We start from the raw sequence: 22,966 nt of genomic DNA, 5'->3' as shown, positions 1-22,966 counted from the left end.
AGGCTATTGGTCTATAACAGGCCTATAAATAGCCATAACAGGCCCTTGAGACAACCAAGTTTCGGCCGGCCATTGGACACGTACTTGCACTAAAAGCATATCATTCTCCCCATGTACCCGTTGTCTCCTCCCCGATTCTCCCTCTGACCAACACTAGGGGCAATTTACAGTGGCAATTAACCTATCAAACTACACGGGTTTGGGATGCGGGAGGAAACCGGAGCAGCAGGATGAAACCCTGTGTTGTGTGACAAATGTACAAATTCCACACAGACAGTAACAGAGGTCAATATTGAAACCATAATGCTGGAGCTGTGAACTAGCAGCTCGCTGAGCTGCATCACCGTGCCATCTTCTCTCACATCAAATAAGAGTTGGTTTTCAGTTGCACAATGCTAACAAAAAAGTGCTGCATAATTGAATTTCTAGGCACATCTTTCCATTTCAAATAACTATGGAATAGCTGTATTCTGGTGGGGATTCTGTTTTCTATCAAGAACTGCATTCAACCATACTGGCTAGCTGTCTGAAATACCACAAACATTCCTCGTGAAGGACCTGACTCAATATTGGTTTAGTATTCTTTGAAGAACAAGGGACCTCCAGCACATTAAAGCAGTTTGTTGTTCCAAGAAAATCCACTCATGCATTTCTGTAATCAACTCCTCTCTTACAAATACTTGGAGCCATCAGTGAAAATGACTGATAGATAGTAAAATCTCCTCTGTGTATAATGACTAAACCTCCAACCGGAAATTATAAAGCTGATCAATGGTATTCCCATTTACAACTAACTAGCTAAATGCTTTACCAACTGCTTCATTTCCTAAACCAGCATTACTTTCATTGAAAGCACTGTAGTGACAAGAAACTTGAATATGGTAACACACATTCTATATTCACTATGTTAATTCATCAGTGATTTTCAAAATGGATTTGGAATTCAAATTGACAAAATAAAGTGCAGGGCTGTGGAGAAAGAACAGGAAGTGGAAGTAATTTCACATCTCTTTCAAAGACCTAGCATAGGAGAAATAAATTGAAAGTCCTTCTGTGCTGTACTATTCTATATATCAGTCAAAATATAAATGGCTTCATGCATTCTTTAAATGTATAGTAGTGCCAAAAATTCAAGAAAATGATTTTCACAGCATTTTCAAAGTACTAATATTGTTCTTTTCTCTGAACATCAGTAAGACATTACAAATGAATATTTTAATTACACCTTTGTTAAATTAGAAATATATTACTGAAATTGCTGTAATACTTGATTGTTAATACTAGCAAATTAGGATCTTATCTTTGGTTGGATTTTGGTCACCTGGATATGTTCTGAAATTGTTGGTTATTATACTTAGAGTGCTTTAAGATTGATGGAAAATAGGCCCAGTCAGAGCTGTGGGATACTTTTAAATGCTGATAGGACAAGAAATTTTGTTCATCTAATTTCAACTCTTAAAATGGTCCTAATTTCCCTCCTCCTTTCAAGACAATCTTACAAATCTGTCTGCTATGGTCCAACATCACAGTGGTAAATGTCAAATGGAGGCATAAAGATTCAGCAGCTTCAAGCAGCTCCATGTTAAGCTAGGTTTGAGCTCTGACAGCTGGCAGGATCAGCTGAAACAGATTGAGGCAAGGAGACGGAGAATGGATTGGGGACTTTGTTCCGCAGTTGGGATCAGCTTTACAAAGTGATTTTTCATTGCCCTTTAAACTACCTAGAATCACTTCACGCAGGTAAGGCTGTCCCCTTTCCATTCTCCTCTAACAGCAGTGGCAACTCATCAGGTTTGGAATTTCCTATGGATTAAGCTTTGCATGAAGGCCATACATAAAATGAGTAACAGCAAAGGATGGTCAGGTCAAGAAGGTCAATCATTAATTAATAGAAGATCCCATAGTACTTTTCATGAACCCAATACCTTTGACTTCACATTCTTCCCTCCTTCTTTCTGCTAAAGTGTGGGAGAAAAATTCTTTGAAACCACTTCCACCATATAATGTGACAATATATTGTCTGCCTTTGCCCTTACAACATTGCAAAATAATTGTTAAATGGCTACAGAGCACATGAACCAGTTACTAATGGGCATGGCACATTAGCAACAGTTGGATCATGACGAGGAGGATGAGCAGAAGAGACGAGCTCTTGGAAAAAGATGGTGCTGAGGATCCAGTTGTGCACGACCGATCTGAAGGGAGGGCCCTTCTCACTATCAGTCAAGCCAGGTCTTGGTGTTTGCATGTTTAGGCCATGAGCCATTCTGCCAAGTGACCTTAGCAAATCTGCTTAGGAAATCTTCCACCAGGATCTACCACTTCCTTTCTCCAGAGAGCTTTTTCCCATGCTATATCAAACAGTGTTTTCCAGGCCAGCTTTACTCACTGGTCCACTGTCATACAACTTGCTCCGGCACAGCGCATCTCCGCTGAAGTTCTGCAGGCTAAACTAAGTCACATACTCACAACATTAGGATGCTTCATGAGGCACACAGCCAATAAACAGCATGGCTAGCACAGTCAGTGTGCTGAAATCATTGAAAGGAGCAGGGAACAGGAGGGTCAGTGAGCTCTGGTTGTGGGTTAGTTGTGCATCAGGATTCCCATACTCATTTTCACTGGTTTACTAATTTAACCCCATTTTAATTTGATAGCATTAGATCATGGGGAAAAAACATGCCATTTCTTAAACTGTGCCAAAGATGTGAAGGACAAGTTCATGCCTCACATACCTGCAGTTAATCCATTAAGGTGAATAAATGGAGAAGTATGAGGAGAATATAAATTCACAATATTGCTCATGGGTATTTTTAAAGTGCGGATCAAAGGATCATTGACCTTATTTATTGGTTTACCACAATTTGGATTCAGCGATGGATTTTCAATGAACCACCATGAATGAATGTAAGAATATACATCCACATTGTAACAAGCAAACAAATGAAACAAAACAATTAACCAGTCATCATGAAATAAGAAGAAATTCCCCTTGGTTAAGCAATGGCTTTCAAAGAATTTTTGAGAAGTTAATTGCTCTATTTTGCAAACCCAATTATCCTAGGATTTCATAATCAGGTATTTCACAGATCAATATTAAAAATAAAATTACCTCCTCCACTCCTATAGCACAGGAAGGGAAACCTCCAGACATTGCCCAATCCCACTGAATAACCGATTCCAGCCAATGTGAACTCGATCTTTCGAGACCAAGTCTCTCTGGTCTGGACCTTTTCATTTCTTTTATTGTTCTCATCACTCGTTGCAGAAGCATCATGCCCACTATTTGCCTTCCTTGGTCTCATGTGGTTGGAACCTTCAATATTCTTCATGCTTACTTTAAAATAACTTTAAAGGCACGTCGATGTAAGACCAAATGAAACAAGTGAGTGTATTTCCAGACTTCTGTCAATCATTACCTCATGTGTCACTCACCTGATGAAAGGAGCAAGTTAAGCATTCAAATTTTGGTCTTAAGCAATTGAGCTAACTCACGTTTAATTATTAATCATCACTGTATTGTCTATCACCTCCAGAACATTTGATTTATCTGAATTTAAGTTGTTAAAGCGTCCTTCCAAGTGAATCAGCATGAAATATTTGGCAAGGGACACACACAAGCAGAGTAAGTTGCAATGATTTTTATAAGCTTTAAGCAGTGCAAAGTTTTGAATTGGAAAATTGTTATCAGGCAACCAGAGTTTAGAGGATATATGAAATCAAAATGGAATTTTAACCAATTCAGACATAAAGCATTAGAAAGACTACAATGTATGTATGTTTCTAAGTATCAAGTAAATTCAATATGGACAATAAGTTTATCATTTTATTTTCCTGTTACCTTGTTAACCTCAAGCAACTATCATTTTTAAAATGTCTGAAGAACAAAAAAGCACTTGCATAGGTTATCTAATAGTAAACCAAAAATTTTTAAAGCTTTACATGCAGTTAATCAATTACCATTGAATTCTTGATAATATTAAACAGTTGTCAACATTTTATAACAGAAATTCGGCAAGAATGATACTGTAAAAAAAACAATGCCTTGCAAATATAATAATCAAAGTAATACAAATATTGAAGATTGTCATTAAAATAATGAAGGGCCAAATCTAAAGATTTACTTTTATTTGGAACATTTATAGGATATAGAACACGTTGGTAGGAGCAGTGATGGAAAAAGTCATAATGATTTTTAAAATGCAAGTGAAGGTTAATACATTTTAACACTTCAATTACTTCCTAGCATTTTAATGTAATTATAAGTTCATATTTCTTAGTATTTTAATGTGTTTGCCTTGGGAAAGTAGCTGACATAATCAAGGACCCCTCCCATGCTGGTCATTCTCTCTTCTCTCCTCTTCTGTCAGACAGAAGATACCAAAGCTTGAGATCATGTATCATCACTCAAGGACAGCTTCCATCCTGCTGTTATTAGACTCTTGAAGACACTAAAGACAAACTCTTGATCTTCCAATCTACCTCGTCATGGCCCTTACACTTTATTTTGTTTACCTGCATTACAGTTTCTCTGTAGCTGCAACACATTCTGTTTTTCTTCCTACTACCTTGAGTATGGCATGATCTGTCCAGATGGCACCCAAACAAAAGATTTTCACTGACAATAATACGACAATCACTGACAATCATGGTACACATGACAATAAAAAAAATAGGTATTGGTCTTGGTTTATTATAGTCTTTGATACTGGTGACTTACATGATTTACATCAATTTTAATAGTTTAAATATTTCTGAAACAACTGATTAAATTAACATATTCACCTTTGGCAGGAGGCAAGTACCATCCTAACCTTGCCTCTTGTTAAAGGATGCCAGAACATTCTGGGATGGCCTCAGTGGGACATTTGACTTTGGCTCTCCAGTTGACTAGCGGGTTAAGGCTCAGCTCATCCAGTTCTGTGCAACTCACCAAATTGGTGCTGTCAGCCAGCATGGGGTGGCGGTGGGGGGGGATGGTGGTGGTGGGGAGCGGGGGGGCGGCGGGGGTTGGTGGTCCGGGCTGTGAGCCCAAGTAGAAGGCTAAATCCAACTCAGTTCAGATGTGCCTTCAGTGTGGCAGATATTTGGATATAATAGTGAAGAAGAGTGTGCAGAGGTCTCTTGCTCTCAGTCTCTGTCTCAACTAAACTGCTTGTGTACTTCGCCCCTCAACATTACATCCGAGTCACAAACTTAAAAAGAACCATTTGTTGTTCATCTGGAAGCCACTAGGCTACTCTGCAGTCATTTTCTAAATCATATCTACCATTCAACACCATCCATCTGAATCACATCTGTAACATCATCAGTCTGATCGGATGGTTTTACATATTCTAAATAAAGTGGTCTTGTTCTGCATTTATGTACTTAGTGATATATTGAAAGTTTTTTTCTCTCGTAGTACTACAGCTCACCATCTATTACTGACTAGCTTAATCTGTTTACTCCTTCCATTGTGTGAAGTAACATCTGCTGTACTCCCAAGTGCTCTGTTGGCTTCTGCTGCTCTGTAAATATCAACTGCTTTCTGTAGGTGCAGGATTCTTTTCTCTTTCATATTTTTGGCACAGTTTGATGAACAACAATTGTGTTTTTAAATGAGGCTGCCTCAGAAGAGTGCACTCATAAAGCCATGCTTTTTTCTTTGTAAATCTAATCAATCCCGTCAAGGTGAAACTTGGTATTAAATGATGGCTTTCACATATAATATTCATGAAGTGTGGAATATTTTCAAACTGGTCTATTTAACATCTTCTCCATCCATTTCTCCTTTTCTTCATTGAGTACGAATGCATTAAGATGAGATAAGATTTCTTTATTAGTCACATGTCTATTGAAACACACAGTGAAATGCATCTTTTGCATAGAGTGTTCTGGGGGCAGCCCACAAGTGTTGCCATGCTTCCAGTGTCAACATAGCATGCCCACAACTTCCTAACCCGTAAGTCTTTGGAATGTGGGAGGAAACCGGAGCACCCGGAGGAAACCCACACAGACGCGGGGAGAACGTACAAACTCCTTACAGGCAGTGGCTGGAATTGAACCTGGGTCGCTGGCTCTGTAATAGCGTTACGCTAACTGCTACACTACCATGCCTGCTGCACATCAATCACTTCCCCATCTACTTCAAGTACTGGCATGAACCTTGTTTTGCCCCTTAGGTCCATTGCTGTTGTGTACTAGTCAGAATGCCAGCTTCATTTTTACTCGCAACCATGACATTTTCTTTTAGTATCAAATGGTTCTGAAGATATAAACTCCCTACTTCAATCCTAGTTTTGACTCCAAATAATCTATTTGAACAGCATCAGTAGCATCTCTCAAAAGGCCAAAATAGCATTTCTGGTGTGCAGATGAATGGTGCTTTTGTACCAATCACATATTTGAACACGAGATAACTCTACTTAACTTTGTATAAGTCACTGCACTCACCACACAATTGTCCCTAACGGGAAAAAAATTCCACACCAAATTTAAGTGGTGAACAAAACTGAAAGAATATACTTTAATGGTGGAAATATGTCATGCACTTCAGAGATCTTTTTCAGCTGGAGAACATCTTTGACTCTTAAACTATCCAGTTTCCCATCATCTGATATCTAATACCTGGTAAAGATAATATGCAGCCAACAATTTGGAATATATTTCTATCAACTTTAGAGAAATGCTAGCCATTGGGAATTAAATGAGATCAAATCTGTGGGAATTAAATATTTCAACTAATTATCTTCCTAAATTACATTTTAAATACTTTGAAAAATTCTTTTAAAATAATCTTGTTTGCCTACTTGAAATACATAAATAACTCACTTTCTAATATCCATCATATCAATTCCTACAAAGTAAAATAGATGAAGCATTTTCATACCCACAGGATGGTACAAAAACACTTTGTAGACAGATATACAACACATATGTATATGCCTATGAAATAAGTCACAAATTAACGTGAATGTTTAGTGTCTTTTTTGCATTTAATTGAGAAAATATTCACACAAGGAAGACCAGTAAATAAAATTAAATAGATTACATGCTAAAATATATAATTCTTTTGAAATCCTAGCAAAGTTTAAAATTAATGAAAAAGAAAATGGCCACAATCCCCAGCACTTAAAATATTTCTTCCACATACAAAGCCATTTCTGCTATGGTGAATATTTCACTTGATGCCAATTGAATACATTATGCTTTCATTGTTATAAATAACACCAGGAATCACAAGGAAAAAAATCACAAGACAATAATTCATTCAAATATCACAATTTAAATTTTTATAGGTAGGCTGAGATACAAAAATCAATTATTGCGAGAAGCAATAAAAGATACTTTCAAATTTTATGCTGCATTCTCCACATTGTGATAAAAGATGAGTAGCATCAAACAGCCAGTGCTAAAATGATTCACAACGTTTATCTGCATGCATTACACACAGTAACATGAAAAACCTGGTACACTAGAAAGAGCAAAACAGAAAAATGAGACAAATTAATCATTTTTCATCTATTGATCAATTTCTTGTCAGATTTGACCATGTATGGAACACAGGACCACCTTTTGTCCATATGTGTTTTGCCATATTGTGATGCAGTTATTTCTTAGTCAGGTGATCTTAATCAATCAAGGCAAACTGGATCTGAAGATAGTTTTGCTGGGCCTTAAGTTTGTGTCTAATCCTTCAGCCTTTATTCAAAAAGTTTGATGATCAGTAAGAAAGTTGCAAAGAACAAAGTGATGCTAAGATTATGAAGGCAGAGGTGGACAAAGGCAGTTATTTCTGTCCTTCAGCTGATGCAATTTCATGAAACTTCTTTCCAAACTACTAAAGCTATTAATTCCTGAGAAGCAAGAAGGAGAAAACAGGGAACTAGAGAGGTACAGATAAACTCTCACAACTGCCGCACACAGCAATGTGCACAGGGAGCCAACTAAAAATAACAGATGTACTGTATCCCACATAAATTCCAATCTCTCTCTGCAGACGACTGCTTGAGGGTCACATTGTAATACATGTATTCCAAACATATTCCCATAGCTAACCATACTGGCTGACAGTACAAAGAGACACAAAAAGATTGATTTGTTTACTTGGTGTGGAGTGAACCTGCTCCCTTCACTACTTTCATGTCATCTAGCACAACTCTCACTGTTACTTGCAATTGGATGCATGACCCTCCTCCACTCTGGCTCACACCCTCCCTCTGTGGCATCCCACATCCTTCCACAACCAAATGTGGGTAAATACCTTTTGGGCCACATGCCAACCTAAATGAGTGACATGCCATCTCTATTTAGAATTAGTGCCCTAGGATACTTTCCTAGCATGAAGACCCAAACTAGGTTTCAAGTAAGAGTGCAGACTGAGGAATGACAAGACATTGAGAAAACATCTTGCTTCAAGCCAAGCCATGCATGAGATAAGAGGTTAGAGATCAATAGGTTTTTAGATATTAAGGGAATCGATGGATGTGGGGTCAGTGTAGAAAAGTGGGGGTGATCTTATTGAATGGCAGACCAGACACAAAGGCCCAAATGGCCTACTCCTGCTCCTATTCCTTTCGTTTTTCTGAGAAGGTGGGATACTTCATTAGTATTTTTATTTCCTCCATTCAATCAAACTCCAGGAATTAAGATTAAATTAACTGCCTTAGTCCAGAAGTGTGTTTGAACCTGGTTTATCTACAGCCTTAATATTGTGCAGATACAGACACCACAATTACAACTTCACAACATATGTGAATGTCTGAAATGGCTGTTCATTCCTTCAAATGTACATTAACCCACATGGAATTATTGAACTTTATGGCACAAAGTTAGGCCACTTAACCCTCCCAGTCCAGGCTCATCAAAAGGAACCAGGCAATTACAACCACTTCTCTGCTCAGGTTTTAAGATCTTGTAGGTCACGACTCATTTACTGGAACTCACTTCCTAACAGGATGGTGGTAAGGTAAAAGATCAGCCATGATCTTATTGAATGGCAGACCAGACACAAGACTGAGTCTGGGTGATTTGTTTTTCCTTAACCTCCTCTCATCCATCTATTTTAAATCCATGCTCTCTAGCTGACTTCACCTTAAGGGGGATTACCTCCTTCGTCTTGGCTTTTCATAATTTTATACAGCACAAATAAATTTCCTCTTAGTCTTCTTCACTCCAAAAACAAACAACCCCAGCCTAGGTGGTCTCTTCTCAGAGCTATAATTCTTCAACCTGGCAATATTCTAGTAAATCCCCTCTGCAACTTCCTGTGCTCTGATGACCAGAAGGATACACATGACCTAACTAATGTTTTTATATAGTCCTAGCATGACCTCCCCGTTCTTGTTTCAGCCAAGAATACAAAGTATTGGTTGTGCTTTTTTAACCATCTTCCCTGCTGCTTCAGGGATCTGTGAACATGCACTACAAGGTCCTTTGGCTCAATACTTCTTGGTGTCCTACTATATATCTGGTATTCCCTTGCCTTGTTTGCTGAACCCAAATTCACTCCATTACATTTCTCCAAATCAAGTGCTACTTGCCACTCCTTTGCCCACCAGATCTAATTATTATTTTACTTCAGACTACAATTTTCTTTCTCACTACTGACCATATAGCTATTTTATCTTCCGCAAACTTCTTAAGTATGTTTCATACATTTAAAGCTAAATCATTAGTACATGTCATGAGAAGCAAGGAGCCTGGTACTGAGCACTTTACAACCCCACTGCAAACACGTTACTTTCTGCCACTGCATTAACTTTGGACTTACCATTCTACTTTACACTGGATCCCTTGGGTTATTTGTCTGATCAATCTGCCATGTGGGAACATTCAATAACTTTGAGGAAATCTACTTGGAACGTATCAGGTTACCCTCATTTATTCCTCTTATTACTTCCTCCAAAAGTTCAACCATTGGTCAGATATGACCTTCCCTTAACAAATCCATGCTGACAGCCCTTGATTAATGTGCGCCATTCTAAATGGTGACTTATACTGTTGAATAGCTTAACCAGCAGTGACATTCATTTGATTGGTCTAAAGTTACACAGTGTATACCTTTCACCCCTTTTAAACAATGGCACTCCCTTCAGTAATGTTCCAGACCTCCAGCATCACAACTGCAGCTAGAAAGGACTGAAAAAGAATGGCTGAATCTTTTGCTATTTCCTCCCTTGCAACTCTTAACAACCTGAAATATATTTTATCTGAGGATGATGATTTATCTATTCTTTGTAAATTCCTTAATACTTCCTCTGTCTGTTCATAATGGTCAATGTTTCATTACCAATACACTATAATATACATTCCTCATTTGTAATGGCGTATGCAAAGTATCCATTGAGAATCTTCCCACATCTTGTACTTCCATGCATGGGTTACCTAGATCACTCCAATATGCCCTACCCCTAGCTTTGTTATCCTTGTTGTTCACACACTTAAAGCCTGAGTTGTCCTTGATTTTAGACCCATACTTGCTGATGCATCAGTTTTCACTTCTTAATTTCCTTCCTAATGTTCATCCATGCAATTTCTATGCTCATCTTGACTTTCTGTAGTGTAGAGCTCTCAGTCTTTACATGAACATAGAACACTACAGCACAGTACAGGCCCTTCAGCCCACAATGTTGTGCCGACATTTTATCCTGCTCTAAGATCTACCTAACCCCTCCCACATAGCCCTCCATTTCTCTATCATTCATGTGTCTAGCTAAGAGTCTCTTAAATGTCCCTAATGTATCTGCCTCCACCACCTCTGCTGGCAGTGTGCTCCATGCACCCACCACTCTCTGTGTAAAAAAGTTACCTCTGACATCCCCCTTATATCTTCCTCCAATCACCTTAAAATTATGGCCCCTCGTGTTAGCCATTGTTGCCCTGGGAAAATGTCTTTGACTGTCCACTCAATCTATGCCTCTTATCATCTTGTACACCTCTATCAAGTCATCTCTCATCCTCCTCCTCTCCCCAGCTCACTCAACCTATAAGACATGCTCTCCAATCCAGGAAGCATCCTGGTAAATCTCCTCTGCACCCTCTCTAAAGCTTCCACATCCTTCCAATATTGAGGCAAGCAGAACTGAACACAATACTCCAAGTGTGGTCTAACCAGAGTTTTATAAAGCTGCAACATTACCTCGTGGCCCTTGAACTCAATACCCCGACTAATGAAAGCCAACACACCATACACCTTTATTAACAACCTTATTGACCTGCGTGGCAATCTTGATGGATCTATGGACGTGGACCCCAAGATCTCTCTGTTCCTCCACACAGCAGTCCTGCCACTAACCTTGTATTCTGCCTTCAAATTCGATCTCCTGAAGTGTATCACTTCACACCTTTCCAGGTTGAACTCCATCTGCCACTTCTCAGCCCAGGTCTGCATTCTATCAATATCCTCTTGTAATCTACAGCAACCTTCTACACTATCCACAACATCACCAACCTTTGTATCATCAGCAAACCTACTAACCCACCCTTCCACATCCTCATCCAAGTCATTTATAAAAATCACAAACAGCAGCGGTCCCAGAACAGATCCCTGTGGAATACCACTGGTCACCGACCACCAGGCAGAATACGCTCCATCTACCACCACCCTCTATCTTCTATAGGTGAGCCAATTCTGAATCCACACAGCCAAGTTTCCCTGGATCCCATGCCTCCTAACTTTCTGAATGAGCCTTCCATGAGGAACCTTATCAAACACATTACTAAAATCCATGTGCACCACAGCCACTGCTCTATCTTTATCAATGTGCTTTGTCTCATCCTCAAAGAATTCAATCAGGCTTGTGAGGCACGATCTGCCCCTCACATAGCCATGCTGACTACCCCTAATCAGCCTATGCTTCTCCAAATGCCCATAAATCCTGTCTCTAAGAATCTTCTCCAGTAATTTGCCCACCACTGAAGTAAGCCTCACTGGCCTGTAATTCCCAGGGTTATAGCTACTCCCTTTCCATTTGCAACCCTCCAATCATCTGGCACTACTCCTGTGGCCAGTGAGGATGCAAAGATCATCGCCAAAGGCACAGCAATCTCTTCCCTTACTTCCCATAATAACCGTGGATATATCCTGTCCAGCCCCAGTGACTTATCTGTCCTAATATTTTTCAAAAGTTCCAGCACATCCTCTTTCCTCACGTCGACATGCCCTAGCATATCAGCCTGTTGTACACCATCCTCACAATCGTCAAGGTTTCCCTCACTGGTCAATACTAAAGCAAAGTATTCATTAAGGACTTCCCTTACCTCTTCTGACTCCAGACACATGTTTCCTCTTTTATCCCTGATCAGTCCTACCCTCACTCTAGTCATCCTCCTGTTCTTCACATAGGTGTAGAATGCCTTGGGGTTTTCCTTGATCCTACTCGCCAAAGACTTCTCATACCCCCTTCTAGCTCTCCTAAGTCCATTCTTAAGCTCCCTCCTGGCTACCTTGTAACTCTCCAGAGTCCTGTCTGATCCGTGCTTTCTAAACCTCAGGTAAGCCGCTTGACAAGATATTCTACGTCTCTTGTCAACCATGGTTCCTTCGCTCTACCATCCTTCTGCCTCAATGGGACAAACCTACTCAGAACCCTATGCAAGTATTCCCTAAACAACCTCCACATTTCCACTGTGCACTTCCCCAAGAACATCTGTTACCAATTTCGCTCCCAAGTTCCTGCCTAATAGCATCATAATTCGCCCTCCCCCAATTAAATACTTTCCTATATCGTCTGCTCCTATCTCTCTCCAAGGCTATGGTAAAGTTCAAGGAGTTATGGTCACTGTCTCCAAAATGCTCTCCCACTGTGAGATCTGAAACCTGATCAGGCTCATTGCCTAATACCAGGTCCAGAATGGCCTCTCCTCTAGTCGGCCTGTCCACATAATGTGTCAGGAATCCTTCCTGGACACACCTAACAAACTCTGCCCCATCTATCCCCTTTACACTGAGGAGGTGCCAATCAATATTAGGGAAGTTGAAATCACCAATGGCCCTGTTATTTTTGCACCTCTCCAAAATCTGCCTCCTGATCTGCTCCTCAGCATCTCTGCTGCTATTGGAGGATCTGTAGAATACTCCCAATAGAGTGATCGCTCCCTTCCTGTTTCTGACTTCTACCCACACAGACTCAGTAGACAATCCCTCCAGGATGTCCTCTCTTTCTACAGCTGTGACACTGTCCCTGATCAGCAAAGCCACTCTCCCACCTCTTTTACCTCCGTCCCTGTCCCTTTTGAAACATCTAAACCCCGGAACATCCAGCAGCCATTCCTGCCCTTGTGACAGCCAAGTCTCTGTAATGGCCACCACGTCATAGTTCCACGTACTTACCCATGCTCTAAGTTCATTGTCCTTGTTCCAGATACTTTTCGCATTCAAGTCGACACACTTCAGCCCATCCACCTGACTGCAATTTTGCCCTTTCAACTGTCTATCCTTCCTCACAGTCTTTCTACACTCTGCATCTACTTGTGCACTAAATGCACCAACCTCTGACCTATCACTCTGGTTCCCATCCCCCTGCCAAACTAGTTTAAACCCTCCCCAACACTTCTAGGAAACCTGCCCGCAAGAATATTGGCCCCCCTCCAGTTCGAGTGCAACCCATCCCTTTTGTACAGGTCATACCTTCCCCAGAAGAGATCCCAATGATCAACAAATCTGAAACCCTGCCCCCTGCACCAACTCCTTAGCCATGCATTCATCGCCAAATTATCCTATTCTTACCCTTACAGGCGCATGGCACAGGCAGCAATCCAGAGATTACTACCCTTGAGGTCCTACTTTTCAGCTTCCTACCAACCTCCCTATATTCCCTCTTCAGGACCTCATCTCTTTTCCTACCTATGTTATTGGTATGTACCATGACCTCTGGCTGTTCACCCTCCCCCTTCAGAATGCTGTGGACCCGATCTGAGATGACCCTGACCCTGGAACCCGGAAGGCAACATACCATCCGGGAGTCTCTTTCACCTCCACAGAATCTCCTGTCTACCCCCTACCCCCCTTACTATGGAATCCCCTATCACTACAGCCCTCCTCTTCTCCCCCTTTCCCTTCTGCACCACACGACCAGGCTCAGTGCCAGAGACCTAGTCACTGCAGCTTTCCTCTGGTAGGATTCCCTCCCCTCCACCCCCCCCCCCCCCCAACAGTCTCCAAAGGGTTATACATGTTATTGAGGGGAATGGCCTCAGGAGTACTCTGCACTATCTGCCTATTCTCCATCCTCCTCCTGACAGTCACCCAGCTACCTGCCTCCTCCAGTTTAGGAGTGACTGCCTCCCTGTAGCTCTTATTTATGAATTCCTCATTATCCCATAGGAGCCGAAGGTCATCCAGCTGCAGCTCCAGTTCCCTAAAACAGTCTGTAAGGAGCTGCAGTTGGATACACCTCGCGCAGATGTAGTTATTAGGGAGACTGGAGGTCTCCCAGAACTCCCACATCTCACAAGATGAACACACCACTGACCCTGGAGCCATTCTCACTACTCTGGCCTGGCACTAAAGGAAGCACCAAAGCAAGTAAGAAAGGAACTTAACAGAGATTTACCTTCACCTCTTCTCACTGAAGCCTCTTGAGCCAAAGCCTCAATACCGCATTCAACACTGGCCGCTCCTCTTATACCTGCCTTCCCTTTATTTGCTGCCATTAATAAGACAATCAACTGCAAATGTGCCTCATTTAGACTCTTGCAAGGTGAAACTCACAAGCATAGGCACAGAGACTCACCTCTTTTCAAAGGTCCCACTTCAACTTTCTGCCAAATCCAACCTTATAAGCTCCTCAGCATCCAGATTTAGGAGTTCTGTACTTTTCTTCTGAAGGAGAACATGTTAGCCTGAATCCTCATTACCCCTTCTTTGAATCTCACTCACAGCTCTGGCACTGATTTACCTTCAGGTTCCAAAACCAATAAAAAGTCACTGACCTGAAACATTTTCTGTTGTAATTTACATGAAAAAACTAAATTTAAACAACTTGTTTAAACCTTTTGTTGTACTCTTTGGTCTTTTTGTTATGTTCTGTGTTTTGATATGAAAAGTTTCTATCAAGCATTTCTGGAAATACACATTCAATTAGTATTGACACTGGATGTCTGGTGCAAATTTGATAAGCTTCTCTAAAGATACTGGTTGAACTTTACACTCTGGACTATATTATTCCAGAATATGTGCGTGCAACATTAGTAAACAAAGTGCAATTATCACTGTTCAAAATACTGTTATCATCCTATACAGTCATTATCAATAAAGATAGCAAAGAGGAAGTTTAGTTATATTTTATGTTAATTAGACAAAATAAATAATGTTAATGTTGAGAAATGATGTGCACTTGAACATCTTATAAAAAGTATCATGCATTATTTGATAAGAGAAGTTTTATTATTGTTGTTGTATCACATGGTCACTTGTTCCATACAAGGGTAAATGGAGATGTTAAACTGAGGACAGTTCAGGAATCATGTGTCACAGAAAGTAGACAGTGTTAAAAGGAACCTTTGGCATAACATATTATCTCCTCCTCTTTAAGGAAGGTTGGATGGTTATCAACCATGCAAAAGAATAAAGTAGGTAATGTTTATTATATAATTATAACCTGTAGTGCAAGGTTCATTTACAGAAAATAGATGATTAACTGCCAAATATTTTAAAGGCATAAGGAAGTTAACACTTCATGCAGAGTGTAATCTTGCTAGCAATACTCGAAACATGTTGTTGGCCTTAATAACCCACAATATAGTTTCAAACTGGAATGTTTGCTGGTTGTTGCTTTGCAATTTAATACAATAATAGCAGCCAAATAAGCTCCATGCACATTAATTGAAATCCATACAAAATTCAGATTCATATAAAGCGTACAAGAATTCATTTTCAAACTGAGTTCTGCACATTCAACACGGTTTTATTATTAAGTAGATAGTTTAAAAAAGTCCAAATATTTAAATATAGTTATTGATACTTAAGGTTTTGTGATGTGATTTCTAAATGAGACACCCCCACCCCTCAGAAATTTCACATTCTTTAATGTTTTACCTTGTACACGTTTAGTCAGCTTCAAATACTGAGCAGTATGTACCATAGCACTTTAATTAAATAGCCATACATTTCTAATGACAAAGATTGCATCAGCTATTGATGTTGCACAAACAGTAAAATAACAGAAATCTCCTTAAATTAAAGTCAATGCACATGATTACAGTCTTCCTGACCAATAACTTGATGTGTGTCCTTTTCATTCAAGTAGGAAAGATGGGGGAAATTACTCCAATCTCAAATTCAATTACCATCACAAAAGAACTGGGACTCAGAAACCTGCCAGTGAAGTTAATGTATTTTAATTTGAAAGGGACACAGATGTAGACCATTAATTGGCTGATACCGTGAATTATTTTCAACTTTAATGCAGCATTTTATCATCAAAAAGGCTAAAATGTATTTGGTACCAGCAGTTCTTGAGGAGGAAAGTGATAAAAGTAATAGCAATTGAAAGTTGTTCATTGCCAGGCTACAAACCATCCCAAAAGCAAGTTATCGGAATGTGTCTATATTATTTATTAGCCTGCACTTGTATAGGTGGATTTTGTGGTCAGCAGTGGAGCAACATTTAAAAGAGCCAGAATGAAAACAGCAATGAGTTCTTTTGGATACACTAACTTGCATTAATTAAACATTGCATCAGGGACAAGTCATGGGTACAGGGAGCATCTAGCAGTTAGAGTCAGAAAATGCAAAGAAATGAGGACAAATAAAAGTGACACATTGCTGAATGCCTTTAGTCAGTGTCAAAAAGGCAATTCCTCACAATGGATTTTCCAGGGTTTAAGGGACAAGGGATTAATAACTTCCAAATCTCTCTGAGGGGATAAGAAACTAAAGGTGAAGGCTGCTGTAGTGGAGATGGTGACTCACAAGGTCAGTGCATGGACTGTGGTACTGTGTGCTACTCCATGAAGCCATTAGACAAGATAAATTTCAGCCCTTTGTTGCATGTGTTCATTCAGTGGGCAGAACTGGCTTGTTAAGGAGGCAAATCCTACAGGGATGAGGGATAGGTTGTATTCATGTCACCCAGGTGTAAAATTGGCACCACAGTTTATCGATCCAATCACCAAAAATGCACAAAATTTTCCTTCTATTTCTAGAACTGGTTGAAGCACCAGTTGAAGCAGGGGCAGCAGATTGAAAGGAAAACCCAACAGTTCCACACAGTCTTTCTCAGGCGGAAATGTCAGAGATACCAGAGAGTGTGGGTGGAATCTTGATAAGACCAGGCAATCTGGTTCACCCTGGCATTTCTCCCGTCATTAAATGCCACTAAATGCAGGACCTACAATCAGAGGCTGCATCCAAAGAAGCAACATTATGGTTATTCAGGAATTCGAACAATTTTCTTTTGAAGTAGGAGTTTCAGTATGCATTTATTGGAAATTAAAACACAAGAGTAACCTGAGAAACATGTGCATTAATGTCTGATAGGTACATGCTTCTGTGTGATTGGATATCAGGGCTTAGTTATATGGGTTTGTTTCATTTCCTACTTAGCTGTTCTGTAACTATTGAAATGGAAAGTTGGTATTTCAAATGATTAATTCAGTACAACAGCAATTCATCTAACTTGGCATCTGCTACTGGGCTGCAATACTGTCGGGGACAGGGGAGCTGGGATAGCCAGCTTGCACATGTCGAATGTTTGGAATTATTGTAAGTGGCATTATAAAACATGTCAGTTCACAGATTGATATGATGAGTCTGGAGCTAGATTTACTGCTTCCGACAAAGTTGGACTAAAGTCTCCAGTAAGACTTTTATTTTCTCACTTAAAATATCAGTGATATTTTTGAGAGAAATTAGTTTTGGTTTTCAAGGCAGACCGGAGCAAGGGCCAAAGTAGCAGAAATAAAGTATCAAAAGTTAAAATTTTCTGAGGTGCCCCAGGGTTCGATTTGAAAATAAACCTCATATCTTCATAGCAAAAACGGCTGCTGTTCAAAAGCAAGTTGTTTGTTGCAAAGTGTTATGAGAGGGCTTGAGGATGTGAAAAACACTTTATGAATGTTATTTCTATATTTATGGTATATTTTTTGGCCTGTCAGCTTTTGTGAAATTGAGGCAGCTTTTGGGATGCTGTGGTCATCCTACTTTTCCAGGTGGCCTGTATATGAATGTACAAGTACTGCTGGAATTATTTAGCAATAGTCATTGGGCACTGTGCAGATCTTTAATGAAAATACACAAAGACTGGTTAAATTATGCTGCTTGAGATATTCTCTGCTCTACACTAGACATGGAGGAGGACCTTCTGGCTTGGGAATAGCACAGACCAGTGATCATATAAACATCTTAGACGAAGATTATTTTCCCAGCAAGTCTGTGGTGGTTTTTCAAATGGAATAGTTAATTAGTCCCTCTCCTTCACTGGGTCCTACAAATATGAACTCAATTATTTTTCAGATGGTTAAGCATTTTGCTAACATTTTTCACCTTCTCATATTCAACACAGGATTTGCAGTACAACACAATTAATTGAGAGCTGTCTTGTTTTATAGATTTCTACTGGATGTAAGATTTATTGAGGTGTCCTAATAATAGTGACATGGTTCATTAGGACTAAAATGAATTATTCAATCCCTGTTGTCCATTTAAACCCATGCCTCCAATGCAGAAAAGTGACATTTTACACCATGCTCTTCCAATTCCAATGATGAAAAGGAAGCAATTAACATGTGAAGCATGTACATTTATTTAGTGCGCTATCTTAAAGCTTTATTTTAGACTTGTGAATCTTCTTTTCTGAATATTGACAAGCTATGTTTTCTTTCACTACATTAATTGTGACTTATGGAAAACTGGCCACTATCATGGCCATCATTCTTCAGTACTGTATCAAAAGTACTATATTACTCCAAAATATGACTAGATGTAAGACAGGATCCGTTCCTTTGTGCAACTTCTTCTAGAACTGGTTCATCTGTCTGTGGCAGAGAGGAAAGCTATATTTAAGTACTCTAGATACTTTTCTTTTATCTTATTAAAATTTAAATACTTCAAAAACAGTAAATAATTTGCTTGGCCTGGGTCGCTAAAAGTATCAGTCATCAAAAGCAGATAATTCCTGGTGCTAAACCAATTATAAAAAGTCATCCAAAGGGACTCCTCTGAAATTTATCCCAAGTGCTCAGATACACAAATGCATGTAAACATGTACATAAGCCAATATGTAAGCCACAAGATTACCAGGCAAAGTTAGGTATCTGTGAAGAGGCCTAGAGAGACTTGTTTCTGAAAAGAAAAGTGCAAAAGGCCCAACCTTTCTGTGGCAGTTACTCTCAGACAGAACCTTACTTGTCTTGCACCAAGTTGCAGAGCAAGATTTGCAATAGACACCTGGCATCAGTCGCTGAGAATAGACCCTGGCAGTTCGTTGGTCAAAGTGTGCCAGCGCTCAATTTTCTTGTCCTTGCTCTTCAAACAGTCAAACCAGTGTTTTAAACGTTCACCTTTTGCGTTAATTCCAAGCGTCACCCCACCTAAACAGAAAATTTATAAGGGTAATGATCCATTTTTGATATAGTAGAAGATGAACATCTTAAAGATAATGCATCTTTGCTTGGCTGAAACTTTTCACTGTATCTCAGTACATGTTACAATAATAAACCAATACCAGTGGCAAGTGTTGTAAAACAAAAGGACCTAGGAGGACAAGTACATTGTTCCCTGAAAGTGGCATCACAGGTAGACAGGGTGGTGAAGAAGGCATTTGGTACGCTGGCCTTCATCAGTCAGGGCACTGAGTGTAGGAGCTGAGACTTTATGTTGCAGTTGTAGAAGATGTCGATGGGGCCACCCCTGGAGTACTGGATACAGTTTTGGTTACCCTGTTATAGGAAAGACGTCATTAAGATAGAAAGAGTGCAAAGGAGGTTTACAAGAATGTTGTCAGGACTCGAGAGCCTGAGTTATAGGGTGAGGTTGGGCAGACTAAGAATTTATTCATTGAAGTGCCGGAGTGAGAGGTGACCTTGTAGAGGTGTATAAAACCATGAGGGGCATAGATAGGGTGAAAGCACATGGTCTTTTTCCCAAGGAAAGGGAATCAAAAACTAGAAGGCATAGGTTTAAGGTGAGAGGAAAGGTTTAAAAGGGACCTGAGGGGCAACTTCTTCACGCAGAGGGTGGTGCTTGTCTGGACGAGCTGCCAGAAGAAGTGGTTGAGGAAGGTACAATAACAACATTTAAAAGACATTTGGAATAAGTACATGGAGAGGAGGGGTTTAGAGGGAAACAGGACAAACACAGGCAAATGGGCATCTTAGTCAGCATGGACGAGTTGGGCCGAAGGGCCTGTTTCTGTGCTACATTACTCTATGACTCTGTGATTCAATTGTCAGAAAATATCAGATTAAATATTGTACATGGTTATCCCAGAGTTTTAACATTAGCATCATCCAGTAATGATCTCAGGTATGTTAATGAACCAGATGGGTTTTTACAACAATCCTGGTAGTTTCAAATTCCAGATTCTTAACTCAGTAAGTTCGATGCCTGCCATAGTGGGATTTGATCTTGCATCTCTGGGTTGTTAGACCAAGCCTCAGATAGATCCAATGAATGAGATTTCATGTGATCTGGAGTCAATGTTAGGACCCTGCCCCCAGCTATTCATTGACGTGAAGCCATCGTGGATGGATCTGTCCTGCTGGTGGGACAAGATGTACCCAGGGAAGTGTTGATGGAATGAAAACAGAACTTGTTGGAAATACTCAGCAGGTCAGGCAGCATTCTGCAGAGAGATAAACAGAGTTAACATGTGAAGTCAATGACACTTCATCAAAAACCTAGGTAAATTTTGATGTAGAATCATTGACCTGAAATGTTAACTCTGTTTCTCACTCCACAAGTGAGCACTTCCTGTTTTTATTTTGGATGTCAAACAATGGAGCTTGGTGAAGGTGTGATTCTGAGAATTTGATAGCCTGTCAATGGGAGGGCTTTCCCAAACTTACCCCAAGTACCCAGATGTTAGTTGGGGTGGGGATCCATGGGTGATTGCACTTGGTGCATCTTTTTTATGTCAGGTGGCTTGACCAATTTTATTTCTATTGTTGTTTTGTAATTGCACTCTGTACAATATATGGTTCTCCAGGCTATGTCAGAGAGCACATTACTGAGGATCTGGAGTCACATAAAGGCCACACAAGCAGTCGGCAATGACCATCTACCTTGATGTTCAACAGCATTGCCTTTACTGGATTACCTCTCCATCAACATTCTGAGGTCATTATAGACCAGAAAGTTAATTGGACCAGCTGTGTAAACACAACTTCTACAAGAGCAAGTCAGAGACTACATCTTCTGTACAAATGACTCAACTCCTAACTCACCAAAGCTTTCCCACCATTCAAACCAGGTCTGTAAGGAAATAAGTCATCACAGTACGGAAATAAGAGAGTTGAATGAGGCTTTATCTCACTGAATGAGTCTTCAATCTGCCATCACCTTTATAAAATTTACATGTTTTAGTTTAATAATAAATCAAATTCACTTACCAATGAAATCATTTGATTTTCCTATGTCGTAATCCCAAACAGTTACTTCCAGAGTTTTCTTAGCCAAATCTGCTTGCTTGATCTCATAGAAAAATTCCTAAATAAAAAAAAACACCAAAAACTGCAACACAAGTTTCTAATCTTTTCAATTTAACCTAAAAGTGGAGTGTAGATTTTAATTTTAATTATCACTGTCCAGGTGACAATTCAAGGGCACAGCTCACCCAGAACCATCAATTTTCATTCAAACAAGATTGCTGGCTGCAGATCCGGCAGGTGGTATAAAAGACAGAAAATCCAGTTTGACTGCTATTTACCAAGAGGAAAATTTTAACTTTAAACTCCTAAGTCTCCTGTCAACTTGAATAAAAGACCAATAATTATTTAATACTCTCGTTTAAGCTTCCCACAAATCCAGAATTTTTCTCACATTGATTTGTTGCAAGATGGAAACATTTTAATTGCCTGATTATCACTTCTGTGAGTTAATGACGGATTCCTTTATTTGTAGTTTGCTAACTGTAATTAATGTACATTTAAGTGCTCATCGAAGGGAAATCAATTGTAAGAACTTGAGATAAAAGAGCATGTTGTGCTTTGGGCTTCACAACTTCCAACAGTGAAATACTGATTTATAAATACTGATCCTTTTCTACATAGCTCAATTATATTATGCCAAATTGATGCAAATTTATTTTCTATAGAGAAATGTGAAGTATCTGTAAGTCTTACTGAACAACAGTAGGGATCAGGAGATAGTCATTCAAATGAAATCCATGAACACTTCCAGAATTTCACTTTGGTATCAAATAAAATCATCCAATCATTAAAAACTAACTTACATCTTGTGGCCCTGATGATTGTGGTCACATTGCTGTTTATCAATGAGTACTAAGGAAAGAAGGGCATCATAGGTTGCTAACTGCCCACTCCTAGTCTGCATCCGGATTACAAATCACTAGGTTATTTGGGAAATAACTGGAGGTACAGTAGCACCGTAGTTAAGGTCTTGCAGCCAGTTTTGGGCTATTGATCTAGCGGCATAAGTTCCAATCCCACCATAGCAATTGGGGAATTTAAATTCAAATAATTAAATAAACCTGGAATTAAAAAAAGAAATCAGCAACTGTAACCATGAAACCATTAACAATATTGTTGTAAAAACCCACCTGGTTCACTAATGCCCTTCAGGGAGGGAAATCAGTTCCACTTACACAGTCTGACCTATCTGTGACTCAAGACCCACCGATGTTGTTGATACTTAACTGCTTCAGTTCAAGGGCAATTAGGGATTGATGCTAAATGGCAGTCTTGTCAGGGCATTCACAGCCAGTAAATGAATGTAAAAAGGAACAGCATGTTAAACACCTCATTTACTTACTTTGAAAGCCTGCAGGCATTTTAAATTACTCCTTGTATGCAGGTTTGCCTG

General features: G+C 39.7%; 2 protein-coding genes across 5 annotated transcripts in view; both read right to left on the bottom strand.

Annotated features, from left to right (window-relative positions):
• Positions 1-14,796, bottom strand: part of si:ch211-283g2.1 (sodium- and chloride-dependent GABA transporter ine) — an 83,028-nt gene extending 68,232 nt beyond the window's left edge. For 3 of the 4 annotated variants that reach the window (XM_052035309.1, XM_052035310.1, XM_052035311.1), the window contains exon 1: positions 3,113-3,382. In XM_052035309.1, the coding sequence (XP_051891269.1) occupies positions 3,113-3,332 (220 nt within the window). In that variant the 5' untranslated portion in view covers positions 3,333-3,382. Of the gene's footprint in view, positions 1-3,112; positions 3,383-14,717 lie in introns of those variants that run through there. The other variant, XM_052035312.1, reaches the window with a different exon arrangement.
• A 743-nt stretch (positions 14,797-15,539) lies between these two features.
• LOC127581201 (double C2-like domain-containing protein beta) overlaps positions 15,540-22,966 on the bottom strand; it is a 191,341-nt gene continuing 183,914 nt past the window's right edge. Inside the window, exons 8-9 of the mRNA XM_052035315.1 lie at positions 21,535-21,631; positions 15,540-19,515 (exon numbers count right to left, since the gene is read on the bottom strand). Of these exons, the coding sequence (XP_051891275.1) occupies positions 19,379-19,515; positions 21,535-21,631 (234 nt within the window). The 3' untranslated portion in view covers positions 15,540-19,378. The remainder of the gene's footprint in view (positions 19,516-21,534; positions 21,632-22,966) is intronic.

Source organism: Pristis pectinata, chromosome 21 (genome assembly GCF_009764475.1).
Source record: "Pristis pectinata isolate sPriPec2 chromosome 21, sPriPec2.1.pri, whole genome shotgun sequence".
NCBI lineage: Eukaryota > Metazoa > Chordata > Chondrichthyes > Rhinopristiformes > Pristidae > Pristis > Pristis pectinata.
The sequence above is the reverse complement of the archived record's forward strand: the minus strand, read 5'-3'. Positions and strand labels throughout refer to the sequence as shown.